Source organism: Neodiprion pinetum, chromosome 3 (assembly GCF_021155775.2).
Source record: "Neodiprion pinetum isolate iyNeoPine1 chromosome 3, iyNeoPine1.2, whole genome shotgun sequence".
NCBI classification, from domain to species: domain Eukaryota; kingdom Metazoa; phylum Arthropoda; class Insecta; order Hymenoptera; family Diprionidae; genus Neodiprion; species Neodiprion pinetum.
Window position 1 is genome coordinate 43,920,000 of NC_060234.1, and position 19,277 is coordinate 43,939,276.

A 19,277-nucleotide genomic window follows, 5' to 3' on the forward strand; every position below is an offset into this window, starting at 1 on the left:
TTTGGACAAATTCGGGAGCGAGAGAGTACTCCGATACAAATCGACGCACTCACGCAGGTACAGCTGCCGGTGTACCGCCCAGCTAATGGGTATATGCGATATGTCACAGAGGGATTATTGACCATTGTACCACGCATAATAATACTATAAAAGCGTTTTCAAAAGCAGGGTTCACTTCGGGTTTGACCCAAGGCTTGCCGAGGTCAGCCAAACTCGAAGGTCAATTTCGTAGCCCTGCAACGTAACATTATTCATCATACGTATAATACGCCTCGTTATACAGGGAACGTCTGTAACCATACATAGGCACGATGGTGTGTATTCAATGGACGTGAATCCTGGCTTACCATAAAACTTGTTAATGTCTATCGCCCGATGACAAATTTCGAAATGAATTGCAAGCAATATGCACCTATTACAAATTTAATCAACGTCAGGATCAAGACCCGTACGCTCAGAGGTGAATTGTTAGGATTCAACTTCACGTGATAACTCTCGAACAGAGGAAGAACCAATTTGCCGACAAATTTGCACTTATGATGAAACAGTGTGGAAGAAAAGTACGCGATAAGGAATTTGGTGACGCAACACTGCGGTGCTCGTCCCCTCAGTGTGAATATCGTAATATTAAGATGTAGCAGGATGCCCGTGTATACATGTCGATCGATTTTAGCGGATTAGCAGATGAATTTATTGTCGAATAAGAAGCGGAGCGGTAAATTGGTATCGAGTCAGAGATCGATGAGTAGATTGTCTAATTCATTTAATTTATCAATTGCTGTTAATTGTTGCCCGCACCGGGGCTGTGGACGCGATTGAGAAATGGCTCGTTCACGTCGAGTGCCGCATTTGTTCCCATCGAGTTAAATAATTAACTTGGATGTTCTCTTGCCACGAGACGTATCAAACTATTAGACCAATTATTATTAATTAATCCCCCCCCCCCAATTACCGACGCTCACGTATAACAAACTAACGTGGAAACTACAATCCCTTTATCCACCAACACTCAATGCTCCCTCCTCTTCGCTGATTACATCCTAGTTCGGCGCCGGGTCTCGATGGAAATCTATTTGACACCGAGTACCCACACTCCACGGAAATTATGGCGATTGTGCTTGTTCCACGGGACCGAATTTACTTTGTTCTTTTTTTTTCAATTCTATACATATATCCCAATATGTTTCCAGAATTTAAATCACAGCGACTATGCTCGAGATTAGGAAGAATGGACGATTTGAATGACATATTATTTGATCGGTCTTGGTTATGTGAAATTTTTGGAGAAAGTTTACATCGAATTCAGAGGGTGTTGAAAAGTTTTCACTCCGACAAATATTATCAAGTGGTTCGTAAACATTTACGACGTCTATATATGAGTGAAAATATTTTTAGTAGAGCTATTCGTGTAGAGAAATAAACGTATACTTTAAACAGAACCAAAAATTTCTCATGCGGCATCGTTAAATTTAATTTATTACTTGATAGTCACCTTGGCATGTAATATCACGTATATTTAGATATATAACACATACGTATAATACATGTAATGCCGGAGGGGAGGATGCGGGGCTGGGGAGGGGTTGAAGGGGTGACGGAGTTGTCGAATTTCTATTGCCATTAGGGTTTGCCCACCCTCTCAGCCGCTTTTGGCTGCAATAGAAGGCGAAACGACGTGACGCCTGGGCATCCAAAAACCCCTGACTGAGGGTAGTAACCGCAGAGAACAAAAAAGAAAAAAGGTTTCACGGTTCTGCGCCCGCAAATTAAACGCCGGCACTCCCTTCATCTTTCTTCTTCTTGTTCGCTCGATCTTCCTCTTCTCTTACCGCACTCTCATGATAGTCTGAATTCGTGCCACCAGCGTGTATATAATTAGAATGTTAGAGGACCAAAAATTTGTTTTTCTCCTTTTGTTTTCAAGCATCCCGTATCCTTTTAAAACTTTTCCAAATCTTCGAGCCCGGTAGTGAAAACATCGAGTTATATCGGACTTATATCGGACTCAGATCGATACCAGACCAGAGATCAGTGATCGGACGATAGTATAATATATGTAGTGTGATGTGAAAATTTTAAGGTTATTATTTATACCTCCGTTACGAAAGGTGCCACTGACTCTCCAATTTTTCAACAATAATGGAAGGGCTTGGACAGACCTTGTTGTGATTGTTCCTGGTACGCAAGAGGCAGGAAGCTTTTCCAACGCACCTGACTGGTTCTAATTTATTTTCAACAGTCCCAATGGAGATGCCCATAAACATATCGATACAGCTGCGTCGAGGACTGATTTATAATTCAGTTTGTGGAAAGTCGGAGGTGGGGGGAAATAATGTATGTACCCTCCGCGGTCGAGAGGGGTAGGTGGGTTGAAGGGGCGGGGGCGTGAGGATTGCGAGAGTGAACGTTCGCGCGCGCGCGCACGCGTGTGTGTGTGTGTATGTGCGCGCGTGCGAGCGATGGAAGAAGGGAGGGATAGAGTGAGGTAGATAGATAGATAGATGGATAGATAGATAGATAGATAGATAGATAGATAGATAGATAGATAGATAGAGAGAGAGAGAGAGAGAGAGAGAGAAAGAGAGAGCGAGACAGAGAGAGAGATAGAAAGAGAGATGTGCTCAGTCTCGTACAGTGAGCAGAAGCGTGGCCAGTAAGATGTGCCAGCTACACTGACCAACGAGGACGAGAGAGAAGAGTGGACAAAACGAGTCTGTCAGACGGGAAGCTCGAAGAAGGATCTCACATCAGTAGTCAACTCGTTCGGAACAGGATCGTGTAAAGGCACCCCCTGCCCCTCCCCCTCCTCCTCTCACATACCCCACCCCCAGGCATCTATATTTTGAAAAATTTTCACTCTCTCGCCTTCTTCACTTTGTTTGCACTATTTATACAATAATTACTACTATACGTTGCGCGAACGTTCGTTCATTGCAACTTACACACGTTCTCGTGATCATTTTTCACGTCATTGTTACTGCGCAACCAAGCCGATATATTGATTATACCAAAAATTTGTCAATCAAATCCAGAATAAAATCTTTTAATCATCAAGCCAATATTTATTGGCAGAAGATAATAAACAAAAATGTTATTGTGAAAAATAAGCTGCATGAAAGGTGAACATATAGAGGTACTGTGTCTGATGGTTAGACGGGTAAAAAGTTTAATAAGGGCGACAACGCTAACAAGTATGAATAAATGGATAAATTCCTTCTGTAATGCAAACGAAATGAAATTTTAAAAAAACTCTGTAATCATCCATGTTCTTTTCCTCTCCTTTTCATGCTGTATTTTCGCGTCTCATCTCATCTTATTTTTATCCGAATAATTATTTTCGGGTACATGAAAATAATCTAGTGGCAAAATTGAATCTGTGTGAATAAAATGTGCAATACACGACGAAAAGCGAGTAACGATAAACTAATAATATATCGGGAGTTCAGTGATTTTAATTTTCAGTGATTTTTATTTTAAATAAAAAGACCTACAAGTGTTACCTTTTTCGATGGTTGTTAGGAACTGTGCAGAGTATCGCCCCACGAAAAATATGCACGCAGACGTGAGAAACACTTTTCGTATAAGTGAGTATTCCGATAAGTATATGTAACGCAGATAAAAGTGTCAGGTGTAATTTCTCATCGTTCGATGTAACGTCTTATATTTTTTTACATATCGGCCTGTACTGCAGATTCTCCGACGGACAATGACAGAGATCATTGTACGTACGTGTGAAAAAACTTCACGTACGAATAATATTGAAAACGAATTGGCATGAAAGCGATTGAATACGCATGAAGCTATCCGCGAACTATTAGAACTTATGCATCGTGTTTGTATTTTATGAATCATAAAGTTGGAAGACTGACCATTCTTAACTATGTGCCGCGAGTGATCCTGTATGGACAGCAACATCGTAACTTACAATTCCAATGATCTAAATTGCCCCGGCTCACATGGCGGAGAAACATCCTCGGAGTTCCGTTTCGACGTGCGGGATACATCTAATATACTACTTCGGTTTATGCATAAGATATATATAGTATCGATTGCTAGGAATACTCGAGGTGTTACTTCATTACACCTATAACCCGATCGCTATCAGCTACTCCCTTAACTTACTACCATGACGTGACGCCCGTTCCTGCCTTTCCCCACCGCCACATACCCCGAAATTTAATCCCCCCCGACCCGAATTTATTCTATCTATGATTTTTCATCATTCGATCTATCTAATTGCTGATTATCGTTCTATACCAGTATTTCCCGACTGTCGCAAAGTGGATGAAGTCACTGTTAGTCTCGCGATTCGAATGGCAACAACGCGAAGACTTTAATTGCTTTGTTCCTCTATAAACAAACGCGTTTTTGGCAATCGCCACGATTTTTTCCAAACACTTAGAGATGATCTCTTTGATCGAGTTTTCACTTTAAGGGAGGACGTTTTCTGGTGAAAAGATGGAATTTTTCAAGTACAGTAAATATGTACCGCGAAGCGCAGCCCAAGCCTTACCGTTTCTGATACATTGCCGAATCCCCGAATCGTGGTAAATAACTCACAAAGAGATTTCGACACGTATATCGATACGAATTAGACAGTTGCAAAGTGAGTATAACATAATGGTATACTGTATCACACGCGCCGTATATTAATGATCAAGCGGCGCGTTTCACGGTAGTCGCGTAGGTATCCTGCGGTCTTGGGAGGCGAGGGTTGTAGGTATAACGATGAGCCATGGTCCGTGGCTCCGAGCCAAACGAGTCTAATTACGCCAAGTGACGAGAACCCTCGGCCGGCAAGGTTGCTCGAGTATACAAGTATTTCACTAACAATAAGGATTAAAAACTTATCGGTCGTGTCGAGGTATATGCGAAATATCGATAATGCGGAACACTTCAAGTGCTTCTGCGCATCCTCTTGCAAAGTGGCTGAGCGTAAAATGGGATTATCTAGCCTGCATTGCCGTGGGTCAGATGTCGAACGTGTCAGTCTCGTCACGGCGTAGTTACTCACGAGCCTATCGATTTAAATCCATCGTCATCTCCGTCCGAGTCAGCGAAATTCAGCGATACGGGTTCAACTACTCTTGAACGTCAATGTAGTACACGCGGCGAAATTTCGGACTTTCAGATATCTATCCTGATTTTGTATTACATTTTGTTTCCATAACAGTTTATTCAAAAAAATTACATTCCCGAGTGTTTGCGTAAGAAAAAAACTCATTACAACGAGTTATGCAACCCTGCGCAGCGTCGGATGTTTCCAAAATATTAAGAAAACGTTTCATTTGAAATATCCACCTTGGAATGTTTCCGAAATTCATGCGCGCATCATTTTGCAGAAAATACTGCGTTCCAAGTGTTTAGACCCGAGTATTTTCGAGTATGTTGAAATATTTTACCCTGCATGGGTTGGTCCCAATATTATTACCTCTTATTGAATCCTTTGTATACCCGTATGTTCGGTAATTATGCGAGATTATTACAACGATGACAAATGGAAAAAATTTTATATTTCCTTGATGTTCCAATTGCTTTTGGAGAAGTTGAATTTCTTTTATTACATGATGTGAAAGAATCAGTGAAACGCATAAAATTCGAAACTGTCGGAGATTCGTTTTCGTTAATCGATGCTCAGTAACTGGTGGCAATCATACGAAAGCTAGTGAATTCTTTTTTTTTTCTCACGAGTTCATGGACCCCGTAGTCGCAACGTTCGATTTCAAATATTAATACATCCAGCTGATAAAAAAGGCAGCCTTCTTGGTGTGAAAGGAACGTATTGTGAGAAATATTTTTCACTATTATACATGGCCGATGTCACGTCGTGAGGGTTCGTGATGTGCAGAAATTAACAACAAATTTCTACGAACAGGGATAACTAAAATAATTCCGTGACCTACACCTAGAGCTGCATTGCATCTCCCACTCCTCAGCTTTCTGTGAGCGTCATCATCGAACTTGCATGAGCGAGTCACCTGTTCGCTCCGCGTGCGCACCAGATGCAAATGAACAACGCGTTTGTACATAGAAGAAATACTTGCAACAAGCGCGAACATCACGCAGGCAACCAGGCATCAAGGTAATAGCTATCCCATTAATACAACCCTCACTATTCTACGGAGCTGTCAGGTGTGACGCGGTACACACAGTTGACTACCCTGCATAAGCATAGAAAAAATTTGATCGACATTAGTGATCCGACAATTAGTACTTAGGAATCGGAATACCGGCGTAAAATTAGGTTTATAGGTCAAGATGGGGAAGAAGAATATGCGTACCTGTGTTAAATTTTTATCGAGGGTTCGGAACGGCACAATAACTGAACATTCACAAGGTGTTTCCTTGCACAAGCTGCACTTCTCGACCGAACCTGTTATTGTGCGCTGCCTCCCTACCGTGTATAGCTGGAAAGTTGATATGACTGACAATGAATAAACATCCAATTTCAGGATAATTTCCTCCCGATTCACCTTATCAGGTTTTGCTCGCGTCTCGATTCAGGTGATGCTTGTATTGTAGTTTGAGGAGCAACGCCTGCTTCGATGTTCCCGATCGCGTTGTTCTCGCGGTAAACGGAGCTTTCCATCGGGACCCAGGCATAATCTTTGGAAGGGGGGTCGGGCTTATCGGAGCCCTATCAGAGAATCTACCTGCGGGGAATCCCGGTCACGATCTCGGCGCCGAGGACCTCCCGGGATCGGCCGGGATCGCCCGGGATCGCCGGGTACCGGACCTTAATTAAACGTTATGAGTCGGCCTCCTCGTTAGCGGCTAACCAACTCGCCCGTGCTCCAACATATTGTGCATGTTCCTAGCTATAACCATTGCCTGTACCGCATTGCCGAGTACAATTTACCGTACGTGCACGGATGCAGGGTCGTCCGTGTACCTTAATTGTGTTATTTGGAAATTCGAAATCGGTTTCGAGTATCTCGTAGATGACAGGTGAGGGAAGCAGCCGCGAAGCATACGCGGTACCTTGTACGTACGGTACCTACCTACTAAAATCATTTGTTCGCCTGGAAATTGGTCAGACCTTAAGGGCGACTTGCCGAAACTCCTATCATTCATTTGCAAAAGACACTCAAAGCGACGCAAAGAATACATCGTTGCGATTTGTGCCAACGTTCTAATCGTCGGTTGCTACCGATTAGGTACATTCTTTTCCTATCATATCTCGTGAAAAACGAAGGTGTGTCATTTATTAATTTTCGATCAATGTCCAGTATACGTATTACAGATCGTAAATATCTCACTCACAATTTGAAGGGACCAAACGCATGGCCGAACGAAGCGCTTAGGGGATGATGTGACAAAACAAAGGCAACACGCATTGGTATGTACACTATACCTATTGTACACTATAGATTCGTATATGTGTAACAATGCCGGTACCTGTATACCTATGCTTTCAAACGGTCCGGTCAACCACATGTCAAGCACATCTGTAGCATCAAATTGCACTATACGTGTACGGTAGCAATATTTTTCCCTTACCTCGTTAGATCCGGGACGGCGGTGGGAGAATTAATTAATTACATCTCTCGATTCGGTGAAGGGCCGCGTTTCTTTTTCTCCTCCCGCTCCTTCGCTTATAGTTGATTCAATTTCTCGCAATCGAGTGGTTCTCCGTCAGGCGTACACGACCAGGTTATTGTCGATATTTGCACCCCACGATAATTATCGACAAACTCGATGGTCGCAAGTTCCGCCCATGCATCCCGCCGTCCCCGCCTCGGCCTAGCCTCTCTCGTTCATTCCTTTCACTTTCTCTTTCTTTCCATCTTTCCTTCATGCTCGGACTCTGGCTCGTAGCCGCAATTGGCGACACCCACGCCCAAAGCTGAATCTAGAGCTACGTCTAATTCGATATAGTACATCAGTTAGTCGCTATCCTTCGGCTGTATTTCCCCTTCTCTCCCCTGCTTCCGACCGCCTGCCAGAACCACTCTCATTGGGTATAATATATCGCAAGGATTAGTTGGCCCCTTATTGTTTTCCACTCTGCCCCCTGCATCTCCTTCGCCACCGCGTCCATTTGCTCCTCTCGCCCACTGCCGAGCCAAGCAGATATTTCGTTTCTTTACCTCTCCTTATAGTTATAACTTAATTGCAGAGAAAAGCTGCCCAGACAGCTGAGCTCCCCCCCCCCCCCCCCCCCCGCCGCCGCCCTTGAGCGATGGGCTATGCGCAACATATATAACAATGGATTTCCCCCCGTTCCTGGTTGCAGGGTGCCGAAAACTTTTTTCTTCCCTGATAACTGGAAATGTATAATCGTTGGATTAACCAACAAAAGCAGAGAATGATACGTTCTATTTATTTTTTGCTATCCCGAAGTTGGAAATTGAACTTTTTACCGCTGTGCATCTTCTGAGGATCCTGTTATATTGAATTCAATTGGAATGTGTACACAAGTACCTACATTATTTTACACAGAGTGTGGTAGTCCACAAATATTTGAATAGTACGATGCAAAGTTGAATCAGGTTATACGACACAAAGACCTTGGGCAATAATGTTGAGTACCGCTGTCAATCTAAGAATGGTCGAACTACATTTCGATGCTACGCTACGTTATGATTGTTATCTAGTATTTGAGCCTTTGCAGAACACTATAAACAATATTGAAAAGTCTGCAAAGTATTCGGCTGATATGTGAATCGTGTTGCAAGCTACCGACGATAATGACGACTGCAACGAATGATTCATGCGTCATCAATTAAATTCATCCGACGACAGTGGTTTGTTTATGCAATACACATTTCGTGCTCACAAAATAATCTTTATTTATTAGGTGAATAAAACAAAACAAAAAAAAATTAATAACACGAGCAAGATTTGTCCCACAATGTATAATTGATTGCGATCCCTAATGAAGCTTCAACCTCTCATGTCTACGAACCGCTATTTCGAAGTAACCTGATCCATTGGGCTTTTTTCAAGATCTTGACATAACCTTTGAATTAGTATAAATATATAGAGGCACATATTGATGTATTAGAAGGTTATACGAATCCGCCATTCGCGCAGCCGGCAGCGAGAGCGATCTGGATGTGGATGTGAATGTCGCGGCAAATGGATGAGGGGCGAGTCTAAGTGGTTCGTGTTGCGAAATAATGGAGCCAGCTTTCATTAGACCAGTAGAGAATTCCCAGCTCTCCCCGCCCTTCGAATTCAGCCTGACGATACGCGCTGGGATGTCAGCGACGCTGCGGCGCTCCGCTCCGCACCTGTGGTGTCCGAATTTCAGCCTTTGAACAGTGCAATAGTCAACCGTTAAGCGAAAAATTCCCGGCGTTTTTCCAACGTCGTAAATTGCTTGGTAAACAAACGTTGACGGATTCAAACCCAAAATTGTCGAAATTTTTTTGTAGCGTTTCCTCACTTTGTATCTGTAACACTTTCGACATAACCGCAACGTCACTCGTATAATGTAATGAAAATTAAAGTTGATGTAAGTACTATCTGCCGAACTCTATGTAGGATGACGACTATAGCGAATATCTCGAACTACGCAGCACAGATAGAGATTTTCAGATATTCTTCTCGTTTTGTACGAAATGATTGCTCCGATTTGGATTGCACCGTACAGTTGATTCGCCAGGGAGTGAGTTCTTCAATTGTACACTCCTTCCCATGTATATCGAAATTAATACCACGGATTGCGAACGTGGTGATTAGGCTGTAACTATTATGTAAAATTTGGCGAATTTTTAGACTATCGTACATCATACATCATACACAGTATTAAAGTTCGAAACCAAATTTTGAGTGTTCGGATGTTCAGATGTTTGGATGTTCAGAAAGTGACGTCAGCCAAAATTTTTCACTCTTGACGTCTTCGATCTATAGTAATCGTCGGCGACGAAAATCAGCTTGCCGAATTCCTCAGTCCGAAAACAACCGCGCAGTAGAGAGGACGTATGAGAATCGCGCTCCGCAGATTTCGAGTATCAGGTTCTCTACCTCATGGATCCTGCGCTCCAGGTACGCTACCTAGTCAAACTCAACCTCCAGGACAAACGCTCCGTAGTTTTTGCGCTCCAGATCCGCTACCTGGTGAAACTCGACTTTCAAAACAAGCGCTCCGTAGTTCCTGCGCTCCAGGTTCGCTACCTGGTGAAACTCGACTTCCAGGACAAGCTCTCCGTAGTTCTGGCTATCCAGGTCCTCCACCTGGTGGATCTTGACTTCCAGAACGAGCGCTGCGTAGTTTTTGCGCTTCAGGTACGCTACCTGGTCAAACTGAACCTCCAGGACAAGTGCTCTGTAGTTTTTGCGCTCCAGGTAAGCTACCTGGTCAAACTCGACCTCCAGGACAAGCGGACTAAAATTTCTTACCCATTGAACAATCCTCAAGCACCGAGGGCATGAGGTATCTGGTGAATCTCGTATCATCTGGTAAAACACTGACACCGAGTAAGCGAGCGCAGCGAGCGCACGAGCTCAAAAACCAGCTACTCTATAGGCATCCGACCCCGAGCGAGCTTTAGCGAACGAGGGTTTTAGAGCTAGTTTTATATTATAGTGTATAAATATTCATACACATGTGAAGTTTATAATGTGCACCGGCAGGTGCCGATGATGCGAACGGCAACCGCCCTGCGGCGCCTTACCAACAATGAGTTACCATCTAGGCTCCTACGCGCGGAGCTCATACGTTGGGATGAAAATTAAAACGAATCAATGACTGTTAGTGGCTAGATTTTGAAGGAGGGTTGCGGGGGCCAAGCGGGGTTGGGGGTGGGGGATGTTGCTCGTTCGGGTAGGAGAGCCGGTGCGATGCAGCGCGTGCCAGCCCATCCCCATAATGATGAAGGGTTGCGGAGTGAAGTAACTCACACCTCTCTTCGATGAAACCCCCTTCGTCCTGGTACTCCGACAAGTCGTCCCAGATTCTTTTTTATATGTGAGAGTTGTCGCTCCATAATACGCTCTTTCGGAAGTTTAGTTCGCCAAAAAACTATACTTTTTTTTTTTAAATCTTATCGCGAGATAGTCGTACTAACGTATTCGTAATCTCCGGCTATCTCTTTAACATTAAAAATATAAAATACTGGAATTACAACGAAAATGTTAGATATCGCTGGATCGTTTCAAATCGCCTCAAAATGGTTAAAAATCTGACAAATACGTTCAATTTTTACGCAACGACTGCTCATTTTGTCTTGAAGCTTACATTTGCTACACATTCACTGAAACACTTTTATTCGTAATGTTTGCGCTGTAAAATATTTAATAGTACCACATCGCACCGAAATTGTTCATAACCAACAAATCGCAAGATGATTGAACTGATCATTGAAAAAAAACAATATTTATTTCAGTGTCTTTGTTGAAAATGTAGTCATCGCAATCAAATGAGCCATCACAGAATAAAATAACACGGTTTCACTAAATTTATAACCATTATTTAGCGATGTAAAATGAAGCATTGATTATTGAATTTTTGTCAACGAGTACAATATCTTTTACTTTTCTAGTAAATACTAATACTGCTACTAATAATTAATCGTAGGCTTAAATTTACGATTCAAGTATCGGAATACCTGATGTACAACTGCATAGCTTGTAATAAAATAATCAATAAGTATCGATTTTTGGTCAACCGGCCTCCTTAAAATATCAGACCCACTATTCGGATTTATTATTTATACTTCGTGACAGGTATAACTGACACCCCGATGGAAGTTCACAGCCATACGGTCCAACTTAAACGAGTTATGTACCTACCCGCGCCGCAGAGTGTACGTATTGCACGCACATGACAGAATAGTATATTATGTGTTGCAAGTGCGGAAAGTAGGTGATTTCATACGAGTGTGCAGTTTGCAGTGTGACAAACAACGGCAAGCGCTCTGTTCAAACGAATACGAGTGCTGCAATCGCTTGATTAATTGCGCGAACGCAGCACGAGCCAAAGCGAGCGCTGTAAATGCACGAGTCGGATATCGCCCATCCTCATGTGTGACACATACTCTTTGTTCCAGCACCTGCAAAGAAAAGTTTAATTTCAGAAGCAAAAGAACTGACTGAATAATTCAAATAAACTAGATCAAAGGTAATCGAGCGGTCATGAGACATAAGCCCGACTTCGTGAAACCTAAGCTAAACGAGCAAAACTTCATGTTGAGCTCAGACCAATGACGTAAGTGGCGGTGCGTAAGGTTCGTGCGTGAAATCAAGTTATCGAAAAGTACGCACGCGCCAAGAAATCCCTGTTGTGCCAAATAGCGAATTTCAATTAAGCGCGTGCGCCAGCGTCGTTTTTCCCCACTGTTCGGAAATGGGGTTATTTCCAAGTACGTGCTACATAAAAGTTTTAGTTTTAAAAAGTGTGATGGCACCGGCGGAAAGTGGGCGAACCGTACCTACATATGCATACCTATAAGTATGTACATATTGTACATATATCTTTTAATTGTATAGCCACCCCGCTATATGTGACAAAACGGATCTTGAGTACACATTTGCTCTATTATACACTTCAAACGCGATGTGACAAAAAAAAAAAAAGGCGGCTCGGGAGTAAGGCGGCGGAGGAGGTGCGCGGAGTTTTACTTCGGTAATGAGAGAACTCTGCTGTCTTGAACCATCCCGGCTCGACTCCCGCCCCCTTCTTTGCTCCGTGAACCAAGGCGGTCGTCATGGCGACGGGGAAGAGTTCGTCTGCAGCCGACGCGCGGCGGAGCGGGGAATGAGGAAAAATAAGGGGCCAGAGGGAGGCATCTCGGTGATTTCTTCATAACGCTCGCGATTATCACCCCCCCCCCCCCCCCCCCCCTCCCCCTCCCTGCCCCACAATCGCACTTCACTTTGCACTGCACTTATTTCACCTATTACAGACCGATTGATCTAATAGGGTATCTACGCCTTATTCGGATAGAATGAGAAATCATATTTCGACTCATCACATACATTAGGATATGTATAGTATGGGTTCATTAAAGCGATAAAAGTGTTCGGGAAGTTTCGTAAATGTTAATTCGTATCACGGCTATCTCAAGTGTGCCTCGTCGTGTGTTATCTTCTAATGCCGTGAGCATGTATGAAAAATAAATTCATGTGGAAAATGGTATATTCAATAATTACTGTTCTGAAGTTGAAAATCGTCAGAAAAGTCGGAAAATGCAGCGCACGACAAGCAGCGGCACGTGCGTTTGTATTATTAGCAGCTGGTATTACTGGAGTGTGCAGCAAAGAAGCTTCGAAGAGTAACGATGCACGAATTGTCCGACAACGAAATTGGATCGTTGTAGATCGTAAAATAATAATGGACAGCGTTAACGTATTGTGGAGTATTATATCTATACTGACTATGATAAGAACAGCAATTCTACAACGCTGTCTAACCTATTCGCATGGTATATACCACGCCGTGTATGGACGCGTACAGGTAGATTCGCGGGTAGGGCAACTCATGAGGGACACGCGATGCAGTGCTGTATGTCAGTCTATCTCTACTGAATTCGTTGACATGCCCATGTATCAACAATAATTCAAAGGTTGCGGCGTGACGGTGAAAGAATCGCATACATATCCGAAAAATTGATGCAGGCATTGACAACAAAGGATATCAGAAACGAAGAAAAAGAGACAAAAAAAAATTTAATGAAACGAGAATTCAAAATATGTTTGGTTTTGATTAATGTTATTCTTGGATATGAAGGTCACAACTCAAAACACTTTTTTATAGTGTTAATGTTTCGGTTTGTTTGTATGTTTGGTTTTGTTGAGGTAATTAATACGCCACGAGTTTTTGAGTGCAAACACCCCGTATCTATTCAAGCCCAGATCAGATCTATCAGTCGCAGCGTTGACTGCAGCGGTGGAGATTTTGTAACGATAATGAAAATCGCGAGAAGAAGAATATTCGGATCGTACTTGAAAATTTTGCGCATTCAGCTGTGCGCACACGGGTAACCTTTGAAAACTGGATGACGCTGAGCTCCGCACGCAAACAAGATTCAAAGACTACATCTGGTATTCATAGCGGGTGAAAATACATATATTGGCTATGATTACAATATATTATGCAACGGCTTGGTTTGGGCACCGTTGTGATGTCCCGCCGCAAACCAGAAATGTCGACGTTAATATTTTAGCCGACTTTTGCAGCGAACCGAGTTATACCGCCACCCCTCCACAGCCCCTTGCGGTCAGTTATTATCGGTATTGTTATCATACCAGTCAAATATTAAAATCTCGTTTGGGAGAGCGAGTCGATGCCCCAACCCCCGGAGACATCGATTGCCTCTGCGGTCGTTCCACTCCACTTTTTATTCGAGCATGGCGGTCAGTTCGAATTTTTCGTAACAGAATGGATTCGTGGTTTGTCGCCGTGGTGGTTGGTTACAACCTACCCTCCCATTTCAAACTGTTTGAATAATTACATGCAAAATTCTTGATTTGCTTCAGACGAGTGTGTTTACGGAAGTTCTCTATTTGTTGAGTATCAAGACGATGTACTATATACATTTTACAGCAAAAAAATCACCTTTCAAACGAGTCTATCGTATACATACACCTCTTCAAGTTGGGCATCGAGTTTTCTCTACTTTGGTGAAGATCTTAAAGAATAAGCTGAAAATCGGCAGCGACAAATATTTTCTCCTTGCCAATTGGGTTTCAAATTTAACCACAGCATCTTCGCTAGGCATCCGACGGTGATGTACTGCTTTTATTACAGAAGCTTACAGATGGCAAAAATATTTTATCTCACGCATTTTTCGTATTTTTCCGGGTAAAATGCTCGTATCCCGCATACAATTCCGTGCCCAACTGACATTAGTTCCACTCAACCGTTACCGTTTATGACGATATTTTTTTCCAGTAGTTTGTTCATTACGAATGGGACGAAGATCCCGTACGCGGATACAATATCGCATAAAAACTATTCTCACTTTGAAACAATAGGAAAATGGCGCGATAGAGGATAATATCTGATTACGATGCACGGAAATAATATAGGACAGAATGTATAATTGTGGCTAGAGGTGAGCTATACGGAGAAACCAGATCTCTATTGATCGAGACTAAATTATGCTGAAACTCAACCAATTTCCTGCTATACACCACACGGCTGACGATGGGTCTGTATTAGGGGACTACGGATTCTTCGCCGGCGTTGAAAAATCCAGTTCCCCTCTGAAACCCCATTGCCCTTTTGTCCCGGTCACTCGATATTCAAATAATCTATTGCCTCTAACCTTCCTTCCTTTTCTCCCACTTCTGCTCAGCAGCCACCTTCTGTCCCTCTTTCTCTCTGTCGCTTTGCAGCTTCCGAACCGAGATGGCCGTCGGGTAATTTGGAGATGAGATGACCGTCATACGTCACCGCGACGCCCGGCATCCTTGGACTACCGGCTACGACGCCCTGGGGGCTCGCAATTCTGACTCTCCTTCGTACCTCGGGAACCTTCCTTCCCCTCCGACTCTATTACCGCTTCGGCCTAAGATAATCCCCACTCGGACTCTGCGGCGATCCCGGATCTCCATCCACCTCGACCCCGAATAAGGACAATACCATATCTTACCGATTGATGTGATGCACGGTACCGTTCGCCAGATTACAACTGGTTAAAAACCACGAACGTTTAGAACGTGCCTTCCTTCATCATTCCCCCTCCTTCTACCGTCAAACTGCCATCGTTCCAGAATGAAAACTAAGAAACCATGAAACAAATAACGGCCGTGCGCCGTACTTACTTTTTAGCTGCCGCATCGTCGAGACATACATGGATATAACTTCTCAGCGGCGAAATTAGAATCGAACTATCACCGGTTGCCAAGAGGGCGTAGGCCGAAAAAATTAAAAAGTGATGTTACGTCCTTCTGCTCGAAGTGTGATTGAAAAAACAAATAGAACATGAAGCGCTCGCTATACCAAAGGTTCTCCACATGGAATACCCTATCTATTGAGAGGGCCATATATGATTGACACCTCCATGGAAAATCTGTGTCCCCGATGGTCCTTTAGAGGACATTCACAGAAATCTACGCTGAATCCGCGGTTGAAACAAAACCAGTGAAGAATATTCATTGGGTGTCCACGAATATGCATGTCGTATTGCAACCAGCCACCAGCCGACGCGTGGCTGTTCACCTCTCTCGCTAGTCAGAACAGAGCTGTTATATAACCTCCTGGCGATTCAGTTCTTATCGCTTACATGTTTGCTCTAGAATTCGTTCGGTATCCAAGTACTTGGCCGTCTTCAAGAGCCTAGTGTACATTACCAGGTCTGAGACCTTTCGTTTGAGTCCGCTGAAAAGAATGTGCACATAGTGATTTCTCATATTTTCTATTGTTCCCACACAGGGATAAATGATATCAAAATATTGTGTACCGAAGGTGGAGATTTCTTTACCCCAAAATTCATTGAATCTCTATTGGAGGTCTATGCGGATAACTAGTAAAGTTCTAGTATATGAACAGCTAGCGAACATTTGGAATTTTAATGAATTACTTCCAATTTGCTTCCAGTTGAAATGCGCATCCAGAAAAGATGTTGCATATCCAGCTTAAACATCCATAGCACGTCCATTGGTGATGAATAATCTGAATTGGGAGTGTAACATCGATTTTAATTTTTTTTGTTCACGCCCTTTTGGTAGCAAGTATCATTGCAATTGTACACTATAGCATACGCTCTCCTGGCACAATGCTTGTGAATTATTGTTCTATGGAGCCGCAATGTTAAAACTCCATAATACACCCGTCTGGCAGCAGGATGGTTTTCAGTTACGCCCTTCTAGCGCCACATTCGCGATATATTGTGAGCAGTGGTAGAGCATCCCGATACCAGGTTCCTTCTCATGGTACTGTGCAATGATAAATTTTGGTTTACACCTCGTCACATACTCTATCGATGTTTTACAGTTACTTGGTAGACCTGATACCATTTACATCTACCGACAAAATATCAAAGTGAATAACAATATGATCGTTGCCTTGGGATTATTGAACAGATTGCAGGAAAAAGATCGCAAAGAAAACGAATTGCGTAGTTTTAGGAGATATCGCGGATCGAAAGTTCGACAAAATTAGAAGAAAACCGCGTAGTACATGTAGCATTATCTATGTCTCTCGGAGCGGTCTTGTAGAGCAACAATTATTGTTGTAAGTATAGAAACCCTAACATTTTTTGTTTTAGCCAGCGACGCATTAGGACGGATCGATAAGGAGCCAGAACCAGCGTCACCGCAGTCCGTTGAAGGTGAGTTGAGATCTCTTTATTCATTTCTTAAACTTTCGTTGGCCCTTGTCTAAATTGAACACTTTTTATCGCGGTAGGTCCAATGACGTCTTAGTAAACTTGAGAATCGAACTGGGAACCCGCGCTGTATAAGTATATTATCACGTTTCTTGACTCACTTCTGCAAAATCGAATTGTTCGATTAGTCAGTACAATGGGGAAAGGAGCCCGAACGAGCAGTAAAAATTTTACAGAAATAATGAGCTTTCAAATTTACTTGACACTTCAATTACGTAACAGCTGAAGCTAAATGATCGAGCTAGTGAACTTTCATTACTTGTTGCACGTAAATTTGAACTGCGATTGGACTCCATTTTATCTAAAAATCCGGAAAATTCAGTAGAAATGATGATCATCGTTTATAAAACTCGTTTAATTTTACATTCTGTGATTTCACCACACTTTCATCAATTGTTTTCTCAGAGTTGAGTAGAAAATTTGCAAAAACAGGATGTGCTGCATAGTTTCGCTTCCAGCACAACGTCTCGGATCGTCACATTTGTATTTGTTACATTTATAGCGAAATACACGTGTCAGTCATAAAACTGCCGGAACTGCAATTTGTCGAAACAAGGTCCGCGCTGGTAAGGGATGTCCCACCGCGAACTTTCATACTTCTGAAAAAACTCGAAATGTCCGAAAAAACATTTAGCATACATCGAATCTGAATTTGTTTGAACTAAGGGTTGACTCCGCCACCTCACCCTATTAAGAAAATCTGTATCAAAATTAATATACAAATGTAGGAAGCATTTATACCAATACCGTTTGTTAAATTTCACAGGCAATAGCGAAAATTAAAGGTCTGATATTTTAAAAATAAAAGTGCTGACTAGTAATATTACCACACCCACATACTTGCAAAACATAAATACGCCAACTAATTCTCAACTTCAAATGTAAAGAAATCAAGAATCATCAGCCGATATGAATGTGCTGATGTATATTAAATTTACTTAACTTTCATTGTGTCTCAAGTTTTATTTACCTGCCGATATAGTCGACATGTACGCACAAACAAACGAAATAATTTCAGACGTGAAATTGGATATCCCATTCACATACCTTCAAGACTATACGACGGGGAAAGAGAAGATGCGAAAGAACGGTGAAGCGATGAAATAGAAGAGAAACAACGACGACAACCGCAACTGCAATAATCATCGTGAAGGCAGGAGACTATTGTTCTTAAAGATCTGTGTATAACTAATTGCATGAAAGAGATCATTTTCGCGACCATAGAGCATTCTTGGCCCCCCCCCCCGCGTTTCTCGGGCACCGTCATATCGCTGCTTACGTATACACTCATATATTTTAGAAAATTACACGTAGGTAGTCATTCGAGTTTGAAGAAATTTACCGACTAAATTACAAGCTTTGCATACGGAGTAGCCGGGATTAAGCTGAAAACGTGAAGTCCAGATCTTAAACGGCTAGAAACACTCGCGAAGGACTGCAGATCGAATGACAAATTGTTGGCGCAAGGCACTCCGCCGCATGAATGCTGCCGAGACTAGTGATTCGTTTTACGAGCTCGGTTCTCCAGTTATGGGATGGAAAATTGGAAGGGGGCCAACATTGAATACTCGTCAACTGTATGGGTCATCCTAGGCTAGCCAAGCCTAGGCTTGGAAATATTCTTCTCTATTGTTTTCTCTTTATTGAATCAGGCACTCCGTCACGGAGACGGATCAGCCAGGTTAGCAGTGTTGTTACGTTCGTGCCCTCCCGCGGTATATACTGGATGAGCTTGATTTCCCATTTGAACGGGACGATGAAATTGTAAAATTGATTCGCCGAGTAATTTGGAGTGACGAATAACTGTATACAAATTTACACAACGTGTTGCATACATTCTCCCGAAAGAAATCTAATTCTTTTTCAACATTTATTATCGTTTGGCGTTCATCCGTTGCCGCGTCAATTTCCTCAGGCTCGTGGCAAGACCAAACCGAACAACAAGGTTGAAACGACCGAGTGACAAGGGAAGGAGAATGCAGCGAAGGAGGAAGGGGG

The 19,277-nt window shown here is 42.8% G+C and overlaps 1 protein-coding gene across 1 annotated transcript in view; it reads left to right on the forward strand.

Annotated features, from left to right (window-relative positions):
• Positions 1–19,277, forward strand: part of LOC124214556 (uncharacterized) — a 117,219-nt gene that overhangs the window by 71,647 nt on the left and 26,295 nt on the right. Inside the window, exon 4 of the mRNA XM_046616945.2 lies at positions 17,160–17,222. Within this exon, the coding sequence (XP_046472901.1) occupies positions 17,160–17,222 (63 nt within the window). The remainder of the gene's footprint in view (positions 1–17,159; positions 17,223–19,277) is intronic.